Below are 13,615 nucleotides of genomic sequence, written 5' to 3'. Positions count from 1 at the left end.
GAAAGAAAAATAAAACAAAAAGAGAGACAAACAAAAGTGACAAAGGAAATTCCCAAGATAAGGTTAAAGAGAAGTCTCAGGATATCAGCTGTGCTGAAGGTCTAGAGCTCCACAAGTTCAGCTTGGGGAGGAGGGAGGAGATACTCAGAAAGAATGCCTGCTGTGGGAAGATGAGGCAGGTGGATCACTTGAGGTCAGGAGTTCGAGACCAGCCTGGCCAACATGGTGAAACCCTGTCTCTACAAAAAATACACACACACACACACACACACACACACACACACACACAAATTAGCTGGGCGTGGTGGCGGGCACTTGTAATCCCAGCTATTCGAGTGGCTGCGGCAGGCAAATTGCTGTAACTTGGGAGACAGAGGTTGCAGAGAGCCGAGATTGCACCATTGTACTCCAGCCTGGGTGACAAGAGCGAAACTCCATCTCAACAAATAAATAAATAAATAAATAAATAAATAAATAAATAAATGTCTGCAATATATAAATGGAATTGAGCAATTACTTGATATATCTGACCTAATTGATAGCCATGATAATGGAGAAAGCAAATATTGATTTGACCAAAAATGTGTGAAGAAAGTTGAGTGAGAGATAACTATTGATTTGGTTGGCGGAGGAGTTGTAACAGAGCTAGATATTTTCTATAGTCCAAAGTCAATAAATAATTGTTTAAATTTAGAAAATAACAATTTATTTACAACACATTATTTAGTAATATGGTGGCAAATAGCAGAAGAAATAGTGAAAGGAGTTGAATGTAGTTGCTTCTAAGGTGAGAGAACTGGGATTTGGGAGTAGAGAGACATTTTTAAATCAGTGTATTTTTTTAAATCAGTGTATTTGATATTTATACACTACTTTTACACAGGTAAAAATTAAATTTAAGAAGTGAAAAAGAACACAGCTGCAAAAGTTACAATAGATAAAGATCGATGAAGCTGCCTCTCTTCCAAGCAAAATAAATACAAAATAAATAGATGTAGAGATATACTGGCAAAATTTTTCTACTCCAGGATGAAAAAAATAATAAAAGAGTTCAGGAAAAAAAGAAATAATAAAACAAGCTAAAACAAAATGATTTCGAGGGAAAAATTCAATAAGAGCTATGTTCCAAGCACACCCTAAAAATTATCTACCTTGTATGAAGTCAATAGAAATTCAATTTCAAATATTTTCAAGTTTACAAAATATTATCCATGTATCTACTTTGAACAAAAAAAATGTATTTTTGTATTTAACAGGATTGACAGCAAATTTCACAGATTACTAACTGATTTGCAGAGAAGACAGATAAGTTTTTTTTTTTTTTTTTTTTCTTAGAAGTGGGGTCTTGCTCTGTCACCCAGGCTGGAGTGCAGTGGTGTATTCCTAGCTCACTGCAGCTTCCAACTCCTGGGCTCAGACGATCCTCTTGCCTCCACCTCCCAAATAGTTGGTACTATAGGTGCACACCAGGGTCTCACTTTGTTGCCCAGGTAAGTCTCAAATTCCTGGGCTTCAGCTATGCCTCAGCCTCCCAAAGTACTGGGATTATAGGACTGAGCCATTCTGCTGGGCCTGAGAAATTTAAAAAATATACTAAAAATACATAATGGTAAGAGGAAGTGTATTAGCCTGTTTTCACGCTGCTGAGAAAGACATACCCAAGACTGGGAAGAAAAAGAGGTTTAATGGACTTACAGTTCTGCATGGCTGGGGAGGCCTCACAATCATGGCGGAGGCAAGGAGGAGCAAGTCAAGTCTTACATGGATGGTAGAAAGCAAAGAGACAGCTTGTGCAGAGCAACTGCCATTTTTTTAAAACCATCGGATCTTGTGAGATTCGTTCACTATCACGAGAACAGCACAGAGAAGACCTGCCCCCATAATTCAGTTGTCTCCCACCAGGTTCCTTCCACAACACATGAGAATTGTGGGAGTTGCAATTCAAGATGTGATTTGGGTGGGGACACAGCCAAACCATATCAGGCTGACTCAGCATTTAAACTCAGGTCTGTTTGAAATTTATCTTTTGAAATTATTTCTGTTAAGGATTTAATAATTGTGTGTGTATACACATATGTAAAATTAGATTCTATTTTTATATAGATTTAGGGCTATATAAATCTATATACAAAGGACTGTATTAGGACAACTTTGTTATTCATATTTCATTCTTGGTAGGTTGTTTTTTTCAGTAACTGTCCATTTTATCTACATACTTAAAGCTTAGTATTACAAAATTGAATTCATCAGCTTTTTCTCCAGACCTATTATTTGTCCTTCAGTGGTCTCTTTTTCACTCCTGTTGGCAGAACCACAAGTTAATGTCAGCTTCAACTCCTCCTTCTCTCTTTAATTCTCCACATTCACCAAACACTATATAATCTAGCTCTGATTAAAAATTCCCAAGTCCATCATGTTATTTTTGCTGCTGCTGCTACAACTGCTGCCACCACCATGGGTGTTCAGGCTCATAGTGATTTTCATCTAGAGTTTATCACCGCCTCTTTAAAAAAGGTTTTTCCCTTAGTCTTGACTTGCTCCAGTTCTTCTTTAGATGTTAGAATATTCCTTCAAAATGCAAATCTGGTCATGTTAGAGACTTGGTAAGTTCATTCACTCGGCAGTTTTTTGTTCTGTAAGATGAATACACAATTATCTAATAAATTCATATCTGTACATCATGATGTCATCTCCCTTTAGACAGTGAAATTATGGCTTCCTTTAAAGAATTTAAAATGAGTTTAAAATAGCTATAGCTAGTATACTTTTAGGTTGATTTAAATTTTTTTATTTATTTTACAGTGCTGAAGTTTTTTTACCATAATTTGGCCAAAAAGTTGGATCTTAATTGGTTCAAGCTATTTATTGATGGTCTGAGATTTAGTTATTTTAATTTGATAAAATGTACAGTAATGTAGTTCAAATGCAATAACTGAATATTCTAATTGGATGTAAATATTCAGTTACATAATTAAGGCTAGTGTACATTCAAGTGTATAAATTATGCACTTGATTAATATAAATTATTAATATTAATTAATATAAATTATTTATATGGAAAATATTTCGTAAAAAGAAACCTTACTTGTTATATCTCCTGCAACTTTTTTTCCTAATCACTTGGGAGTTCAGATAATGTTAACTGGATACTTTTATGGTTATGTAAGACTGTCTGCTTCTTAATTAGTATCTATTACAATGGAGTTGAGAGAGGCACCAAGCTACTAAAGGAATAAGTAGTTTGATTTGTAGGTAGGAAAATGAAATTTTTCTGCCATCAGTGTGCTTTTACAGAAAGAAAAGAAAACTGATTTACATACTAATAGGTATTAATTGATCTGCTTATTAGTATTAATTTATTAATTGATTTGTTTGTTAGTTTATTATATGTTGAAGACATTATCTTTGAAGATATGGTAACTTCTTTAATCCTTTTCAACTGATGACATCTACTTTTTTATCTCTTCTTTAGGTTTTCGAAAAATAAGTTTAGATGACCTTCGGAAGGCATATATTGTCAAGGATGTTCAGCAGTACATTCTTCATCGTTTAGATCAAGAAGAAGCTTTGCGACAACACCTCACAAAAGAAACTGCAGAGATGTTAAATCAACTGCACATTAAAAGCAGCGGATGCTTTCTTTACCTAGAACGAGTTTTAGATGGAGTTGTAGAAAATTTTATTATGTTAAGAGAAATTCGTGACATCCCAGGAACTCTAAACGGCTTATATCTCTGGCTATGCCAAAGACTTTTTGTAAGAAAACAATTTGCAAAGGTTCAGCCTATTTTGAATGTGATTCTTGCAGCCTGCCGACCTTTGACCATAACGGAATTATATCATGCAGTATGGACCAAAAACATGTCGTTAACTTTGGAAGATTTTCAACGCAAGTTAGATGTCCTCTCCAAACTTCTTGTTGATGGACTAGGAAATACAAAAATACTGTTTCACTATAGTTTTGCAGAGTGGCTTCTGGATGTGAAACACTGTACTCAGAAGTATTTATGTAATGCAGCAGAAGGACACAGAATGTTGGCCATGAGTTATACCTGTCAAGCCAAGAATTTAACACCATTGGAAGCACAAGAATTTGCCTTGCACTTAATTAACTCAAACTTACAATTAGAGACAGCGGAGTTAGCTCTGTGGATGATATGGAACGGTACACCTGTTAGAGATTCCCTTTCTACTTTAATACCCAAGGAACAAGAAGTACTGCAGCTGTTGGTTAAAGCTGGGGCTCATGTCAACAGTGAAGACGATCGCACATCATGCATAGTTCGACAAGCCTTAGAAAGAGAGGATTCCATTCGGACATTATTAGATAATGGAGCTTCAGTAAATCAGTGTGATTCAAATGGAAGAACATTATTGGCTAATGCCGCATATAGTGGCAGTCTTGATGTAGTCAATTTACTTGTCTCTAGGGGAGCAAATTTAGAGATAGAAGATGCTCATGGACATACACCACTCACCCTAGCGGCTAGACAAGGACATACTAAGGTGGTTAATTGTTTGATTGGGTGTGGAGCAAATATTAATCATACTGATCAAGATGGTTGGACAGCATTAAGATCTGCTGCTTGGGGTGGCCATACTGAGGTAGTTTCTGCACTACTTTATGCTGGCGTAAAAGTGGATTGTGCAGATGCTGATAGCCGAACAGCTTTGAGAGCAGCAGCATGGGGAGGACATGAGGATATTGTTCTGAATTTGCTACAACATGGTGCTGAAGTGAACAAAGCTGATAATGAAGGTAGAACTGCTTTGATAGCAGCAGCATACATGGGACATAGGGAGATTGTGGAACACCTCCTGGACCATGGAGCAGAAGTAAATCATGAGGACGTTGATGGCAGGACTGCACTCTCTGTAGCTGCACTTTGTGTGCCTGCAAGTAAAGGACACGCATCAGTTGTTAGCCTTTTAATCGATCGAGGTGCTGAAGTAGATCATTGTGATAAAGATGGCATGACTCCACTGCTGGTAGCTGCCTATGAAGGACATGTTGATGTGGTTGACTTACTTCTAGAAGGGGGAGCAGATGTAGATCACACAGATAACAATGGTCGTACACCCCTCTTAGCAGCAGCTTCTATGGGTCATGCATCAGTTGTAAATACACTTTTGTTTTGGGGTGCAGCTGTGGATAGTATTGATAGTGAAGGTAGGACAGTCCTCAGTATAGCTTCAGCACAAGGAAACGTTGAGGTGGTACGTACTCTACTGGATAGAGGGTTAGATGAAAATCACAGAGATGATGCTGGATGGACACCTTTGCACATGGCAGCTTTCGAAGGGCACAGATTAATATGTGAAGCACTTATTGAACAAGGTGCTAGAACAAATGAGATTGACAATGATGGACGAATCCCTTTCATATTAGCTTCACAAGAGGGTCATTATGATTGTGTTCAAATATTATTGGAAAACAAATCTAACATTGATCAAAGAGGTTATGATGGAAGAAACGCACTGCGAGTTGCTGCGTTAGAAGGGCACAGGGACATTGTTGAATTGCTTTTTAGCCATGGAGCTGATGTTAACTGCAAAGATGCTGATGGCAGGCCCACACTTTATATCTTGGCCTTAGAAAATCAACTTACAATGGCCGAATATTTTTTAGAAAATGGTGCAAATGTAGAAGCAAGTGATGCTGAAGGAAGGACAGCACTTCATGTCTCTTGTTGGCAAGGCCATATGGAAATGGTGCAGGTTCTGATAGCATACCATGCTGATGTCAATGCTGCAGACAACGAAAAGCGCTCTGCTTTGCAGTCTGCAGCCTGGCAGGGCCATGTAAAAGTGGTTCAGCTACTAATTGAGCATGGTGCTATAGTTGACCATACATGTAACCAAGGTGCAACTGCACTCTGTATTGCAGCCCAGGAAGGGCACATTGATGTTGTGCAGGTCTTATTAGAGCATGGTGCTGATCCAAACCATGCTGATCAATTTGGACGCACTGCTATGCGTGTTGCAGCCAAAAATGGACATTCTCAAATAATTAAATTATTAGAAAAATACGGTGCATCTAGTTTGAATGGCTGTTCCCCATCACCTGTTCACACAATGGAACAAAAACCTCTACAGTCAGTGTCTTCAAAAATGCAGTCATTAACAATTAAATCAAATAGCTCTGGTAGTACTGGTGGAGGGGATATGCAGCCTTCGTTACGTGGTTTACCTAATGGGCCAGCTCATGCATTTAGTTCTCCTTCAGAATCTCCAGATTCTACAGTTGACCGGCAGAAGTCATCACTGTCAAATAATTCCCTAAAAAGCTCAAAAAATTCATCTTTGAGAACTACTTCATCTACAGCAACAGCTCAAACAGTGCCAATTGATAGCTTTCATAACTTGTCATTTACAGAACAAATTCAGCAGCATTCATTGCCACGCAGTAGAAGTCGACAGTCAATTGTTTCCCCATCTTCCACAACACAGTCCTTAGGACAGAGTCATAATTCACCAAGTAGTGAATTTGAGTGGAGTCAAGTAAAGCCCAGTTTGAAGTCAACTAAAGCAAATAAAGGGGGGAAATCAGAAAATTCTGCCAAGTCTGGATCAGCTGGAAAAAAAGCGAAACAAAGTAATTCTTCACAGCCAAAGGTTTTAGAATATGAAATGACTCAGTTTGATAAAAGAGGACCTATAGCCAAATCCGGGACTGCTGCACCACCTAAACAAATGCCAGCAGAATCTCAGTGCAAAATTACGATACCGTCAGCTCAGCAGGAAATTGGTCGATCTCAACAGCAGTTTCTTATTCACCAACAAAGTGGGGAACAGAAGAAGAGAAATGGAATAATGACAAATCCAAATTACCATCTTCAGAGCAACCAGGTTTTTCTTGGTAGGGTTTCAGTCCCACGAACAATGCAAGATAGAGGGCATCAGGAAGTGTTGGAGGGATACCCTTCCTCAGAGACAGAATTAAGCCTTAAACAAGCTCTGAAGCTTCAGATTGAAGGTTCTGACCCTAGCTTCAACTATAAAAAGGAAACACCATTATAGAAGGTAATATTTTGTCAACATAAAGAGTAAAAAACAAAAGTGTAGTTCCCTCTATTTGGAATGCTCTTTTCCCTGATCACAAGGCCAATTCCCTCAGTTAATCTCTACTCGGATGTCATCTGGGCCAGACCTTCCTCATCACCCCTTTACATCAGAATTCTCCTGCCTCTAGCAGTCCTTTCCCCGTTTCCTGCATTATGTTATCCAAAGCACTTACTATTTAAAATACTTGAGATGTTTTGTTCATTATATTTATTTTTCTCCTCTGTACTAAAAATACAACATGTGTGAGGTTAGGGATTTTATCTGTTCACTACCGTATTTCATGTACTTGGAATAGTACTTGGACCTATGGTAGTTTCCCAGTAAAAATTTGTTGAATAAGTGAACAAACGAATGAATGAATATACTACTTATGGATCCCAGATTAAGAATTCTTTCCTATTCAGTTATTTCCTCCTTTTGAAACAATTTTGATGGTGGCAGAGGGAGGGGCTGTTTCAAACTCATCTTTTTGGTTTGAGTACAACAATGTCTGTAGCACTTAGTAGATAGTAAATATTAATTTCCTTCCTTTTCACCCAGAAAGAAGTAAAAAACTTAGTAGAAGGTATGTTTTATGATCTCTTGAGAATCTTCCAAGTAAAGTTTTCACACATAAAGCATAGATGTGAAGAATGGTAAATGGATGTTTTTGCAATATTGGTATTTAAGGCACTTTATACCTAGATAAAATAGTCATATTTATTAAATAAAAATATTTATTTCTCCTCCCCGTGACAAAGGATGCTTCGTTAATAATACAGGGGACGTTAGTAGAAAAATAGATATGAAAGTTTTATACTTTAGATGCTTTTTCAGAAGCACATTTCCTATGTTGGAGATAAATCTGAAGATTTTATTAGGGATCTTTCCTAGGTTACACTGCAGCTATATTTATCCCACTTTGCTTAATGATTTTCTTCCTTTAACGAAATTGTAGTCTTTCCTTTTGCTGCTTCTTTGTAAATATATTTTAGGGATATGATAGGTAAAATACTATTAAAGATAAATTCCCCATATCTTCTAATAATAAACAGCCTTCAGTGTGAATCTAGGAGTGATGAGTCAAATGTCATTCAAAAATAATTTGAATAAAGTAGTTAATTCAGTCCCCAAATGCAATTCATTTTTAAAATAATTAGTTCTGATGGTACATCGTTTCAACTTTCATGATATCTGTTTCAAAGGCAAAGTATAAATACATATTAAAAATGAAACACCAGAATTAAGGTAAACATTTTGTGGAATTTAAAAAGTGCCTTATAAGTTAAATAATAGTTAAGTCTACTGTGTGCTTTGCATGGTAAATATATAGATAAAGATAAGGAGAGGTAAATGTATTATATAAAGTTTTAAAATGATATGTAGCTCTGTAATACAATGTAGAAATTAATTATTATTATTTTTTTTTAACTTTTGCATTAGTTTCCTATTCTGTGAAACAGAAGACATTGTGATGGAGTGGTTCTTCAGCTACTGGATAAAAACATATGCCTGTTGATTTGCTGGAAAAAAAAAAAATGAAGAATGTGATCTCTGCAGTACAGTTACCTTAATTACTGTAATGTGCCTAAATAGTAAGGCTGCCTTCTCAGTGTAACCCTCTGTGCTTAAAAAATTTCATTTTGTGTGCTTTGTATTCACTACACAGGAATAAGCACTTTTTAAAAATGCAGATACATACTGCAGTTCCCTGATAAAAGCTGAAAAGAAAAATTGAGTATTTTAAGTTAAGATTTGATTTAAAAATGTGCATGTGCCATGATCAAATATATATGAAAAGGCAGTGTTCCTTGTATTTATTTTTTTTTTCTTTTTGTGGCAAAAGAAACTTAAACATACTGTTTTAGTCACATTGTATTGTAGTGTATGGCCTGTTTCTTGTATCTTTAAAAATGTTACTCAATAAAACAAATCTTGCAACTGTTCTATGTTCACTACACCTTCAGCATTGGATAAAAATCAGTTTCTATATAAATATCACATTGAAATGAAAAAATGATTTCTTGGCAGATTAAAAAAATATTTTGTAGTAGTTTAGGGAGCTGCTTTAAGTAGTTTAAATCTGGATTTTCCCAGTAGAATTCTTCTCATCTCTGGCTAAACATATCAGAACAAACAACCAACCAGTCTGTAGGCAGAACAAAGTCCTATTTCATCCACTGGGATACAATTTCACCTTCCATTCACTTTGTCATTCCACCTCTAAGAAGACAGACTATCATTCCTGAGGCATGAAAATTCTCAGGGACAAAGCCATGCCTCAGTCTCATGTGTGTGCAGAGAGAAATGCACCTGACTATCTAAGGGTAGATTTTTGATCCCTGAATAATTCATTGACTAAACTGACCTCTTCCTCCTGGCTAAATAAATTAATTTTGCTGGCTTCTCTCGCAGCTGTTTCTATTTTGTAAATTGCTGCATGACCAAAATAGCCCCACTCAAAATCAACTGGATTAATTTTAATGGTTTGGTTGGATGAATGATTATTCTTGATGAATATAAAATGTGCTGTCCTTCACAGATGACACCACTCACCTGTCAATCATAGCACGTGTACTTTTTATTGTGACTTAATAGTGATGGATTTGCACTTTTCTATCCTCATACTCTTTCCTGTTTTCTTCTTTGTACATTTGCATGCAGGACGGCTGGATGCCAGGGTTAAGAGAGAAATTCATGACAAGGAAGGTAAAATAGGTTCAAATGAGCATGTGACCCACAGCCTTAGTCTCCTTACTCTTAAATCAGTGGAGCTGTAGGTTAGATGGGTCGTTTATATGTCTGGAAAAGTTGTCATAACAGTTCAGAAGCCAAGGTTGTGAATTTGATCTTAGAATGGGCCTGTTAATCTTATAGAGCCCAGAAATTCTGTTCTTTTCATGTACTGTTGATAAGGAGGAATGAGGAAAGAGAATTTGGAGATTCAGCACAAAACCATTGATACTTCTAGAACAAAATCTTTAGAATATGTCCTAGTAACAAAGGTCAGTAATGTCATCTTCATATATGAAGGACACGTGATACATTGTTCGTAGAAATAGAAATGTGTAATTATGATAAATGTTTCACTTGAATCTTACTGTAAGGCTTTTCTCGCTTTTATTTTTTAAAGTCAGCAAAACTCATTTTGTCTGTCATCTGTGAGTCATAGTGAGGACTACGAGATAAGTTGATAAGTTCAATTGATATTAAGGTGACATGGCAATATTAATAACTCAAATGTGAATGTTTCAAGTATTGAATTCTTGTCCCTATGGGACATTTATTAAATACACTTAATAGGACTCTTGCAAAGTAGCCTTAAAAGTGTTAATGAGTCTATTAATAAATATGAACACATACTATTATTAGAACCAACTTTACTCATAAATACAGTACATTTACATTACTATAGAGGATGAAGCTCTAATTTCTATTACATGTATTTTTCTTTAGAAAGAGAACCCTGAAAGCTGCCAGTTTTCTATTAACTTTGAATTATTGAAATTGTATTTATTTAATTTTATTGTTTTTACAAAATTGCACCTTGTGTCCAAAGGGCAAAGATATGACATTGCATAAGGGATTTATGTTTTCAAAGAGCTAAATGTTTTCATATCCATACTATATACACTTGAAGCAGTTGGTAGGAAGAGAACCTATTGGAAAAATACGATTTTCAAAAGTAAGTATTCCTCGGGATGTTTTTTATATAAATTATGTTTTAGAATAGAACATAAATGACTTTGAGTTAGGATAAGGATGATAGGATGGGTGCTGGAGATGCCCTGCTTTGCTTATTTGTTTCTGTGGGGATTTAATACTCTAAATGAAAATGGCTTCTGCTCTATTAAAAGTAAAATTGTCCTCCAAATATAAAACTCCTTAATAGATATTTTTGAAATTAACATCTTTAAATTTTATAAATCAGCTGTTGCCACTACACAACTATGATGGCATGTGCTTATAACATTTTTATAACATTCCGTCTGTGTCTGTTCCCTAAATATCATGAGTTTATAATAAGGAAAGTGATAAAAGTACAGTAATGAAATAAAAATCTGAATGTTTCTAAGAAAGGTTTTGGAAGGAAAAATGACCTGAAATCAGTGTGTACTGCAAAGTACAGTGAATATTTTTTGTTCTTTGTCTTCACCCTCACCCTCACTGGAATTCTCACCAAAAAATAGTTTGATACTTAAAAAAATAGAAGTAAATACTTTTCTCAATATTGTTTGGCTATGCAAATATTTGTTTTGCTTAATGTCCTCCATTTACACTTCTCAGCAAATGTAGTTGCAAACAAATGCTTTCTTTTTATTTTTCCTTTGGTTTGGGGTATGTAAATAGCCTAAAGTGTACATTGAATTTCACATTGTAAAAGTTTTATTTTATCCCTTGTATGATATTACTCAAAAAATCCCTATGTATATGAAAGTGCATAATAAATATATTTGCTTTACAGAGAAAATCTTGTTTTAATTTTGTCCTTGAACCAGTAGAACATGCATGATATGCATAGAGTGTAAACAACTGTTGTTTTAAGTTATTATCTTAAATACATCCTGAGCAAATGAATTTAGAAACATTTTGCAAAGAAGAAAGGGAAATATAACACTGTCCAAAGGAAGGTAGAAAAACAAAAAGATCTAGTGTTTGTCTTCCTAAGCCGTTTTAAGGACTTAATGTTCTTTCCGCCCGCACCCTACGACTGATTATATACTACATCACAACATGTCAGGTTTTGTGCCTCTGAGAATTGCAGTAATCCAATAAATTTTGTACATGTGTGCTCCTTGATCATCAGAATATTATGGCCATCTTATGGTGGATATTTTGGGAGTTTGTTGCAAATATGCTCATTCATTTTCTAAATAAAATTTGTGTGTTTCTTCACTCAGTAAACTTGAGTCACTTCTTCATGACCTCTTTCCCCTACCAGAACACAGCATACACACACTGTATGTATGCACACACACATGACTTTTTGAATCTGTGGGTTCCACCTCCCTGGATGCAACCAATCTCAGATAAAATATTCGGAAAAAAAAATTCTAAAGTTCTGAAAAACAAATTTGCTGTGTGCTAAATACTACCTTGAGTCCACCTGAATGAAGTGATGTGTAGGCATTGTGTTAGGTATTGTAAGTAATCTAGAGATGATTTAAAGCATACAGAAGCATATGCGTAGATTATATATAAATGCTGTGCCATTTCATATAAGGGACAGGAGTGTCTGAGGATTTTGGTATCCAACAGGAGTCCTGGAAACAATCTCTGTTTACTGATGAATGACTATCCTATTACTCCAAAGAGAGGTTTCTAAAAAGGCCAACAAGGTATCTTCTGTTCAGTAATTTCATGAAAATTGTAGTGTTCTGCAGTTTTTTTTTTGTAAGTTTGTTGAATTAATATAAATCTTATTCTAAAAAATCATATGACAAAATGTGTTTAAACACAAATGTATGATATACATAGAAGAATTTAAAAACAGACCGGTAGCTGAATAAACTTACATGGAGTTTTCTAGCTAATGGTCCAAGGAAATACACTGAGAACTTGGTGATGACTAATGTTTTCACTTCTTTGCTGTAGCAGTTGGAAGGATTCCAACTACAGTCATCCCACTGTATCATGAGTGGATTGGTTCCAGGAACCCAGGTGGATACTAAAATCTGTGTATGCTCAAGTCCCACAGTTGTCCTCCTGTATTTGCATATTCTGCATCTCTCCAATATTGTATTTTCCATCCACAATTGGGAGAATCTGTAGATGCGGAATCCGCAGATAGGAAGGGCTGAATGTAATAGTGGTGAGATACACCCTGAGGATTATGTTGTGGAATTTCTGGGAAAAAAATCATTTATTGTGCAAATATTTGTGCTAATCTTAATTCCTAGAGATAGCCTCTGCTTGCCAGTCTTGCTGTTATAGTAAAATTGTAATTATCCAATTTTAAAATAAAATTATTTGAAATTTACTGCATGTTTACATTTCCACTCTTAAATTCACACTATTATTACCACACTGGCAAAAGTTAGCTAAGTTTTGAGGGCTGGATTCTTAGAAGAGTATATTTGTAATGTTTAGAAGACCCCTGTATGCGTATATTTTTTACTCATTATTGGTCTGGATGTGTGAACACTGATAATGGTATATTTCCTGATAGAATTGATGCCACATTTTAATGGATATGTCTGTTACTCCCATTTCATTTGTAAACCTACATTGAATTCTAACATAGATATTTAGGAAAAACACACAAATCCTAAGTTGCTATGTTATAAATTTTTACAAATTGAACAAACCTATTTATCACCTGGATCAAGTTGTTGGCTATAACTATAATCTGAGAAACCTACCTTACCACTTCCAGACATTACCCCCAAGAAAGAAAACCACTCTTCTGACTTTCATTACCATTAGTATTAACTGCTATTTTTTTAACTTTACATAAATTGAATCAAACAATAGGTCCTTTTTGTGCTGATTTCTTTCCCTTAACATTATATTTGTGAAATTCGTTTACACAGTTTTGTCCTTTTTGAATTGTTGCACAGTATTCCATTGT

General features: G+C 35.5%; 1 protein-coding gene across 3 annotated transcripts in view; it reads left to right on the top strand.

Annotated features, from left to right (window-relative positions):
- ANKRD50 (ankyrin repeat domain 50) overlaps positions 1-11,940 on the top strand; it is a 50,238-nt gene extending 38,298 nt beyond the window's left edge. For all 3 annotated transcript variants that reach the window (XM_017852612.1, XM_017852610.1, XM_017852611.1), the window contains 2 exons: positions 3,473-7,023; positions 8,488-11,940. In XM_017852612.1, coding sequence (XP_017708101.1) covers positions 3,473-7,020 — 3,548 coding nt within the window. In that variant the 3' untranslated portion in view covers positions 7,021-7,023; positions 8,488-11,940. The remainder of the gene's footprint in view (positions 1-3,472; positions 7,024-8,487) is intronic.
- The last annotated feature ends 1,675 nt before the right edge of the window (positions 11,941-13,615 follow it).

Source organism: Rhinopithecus bieti, unplaced genomic scaffold, assembly GCF_001698545.2.
Source record: "Rhinopithecus bieti isolate Rb0 unplaced genomic scaffold, ASM169854v2 scaffold_33326, whole genome shotgun sequence".
NCBI classification, from domain to species: domain Eukaryota; kingdom Metazoa; phylum Chordata; class Mammalia; order Primates; family Cercopithecidae; genus Rhinopithecus; species Rhinopithecus bieti.
Note: the sequence above shows the minus strand (reverse complement) of the source record. Positions and strands in the feature narration are given on the sequence as shown.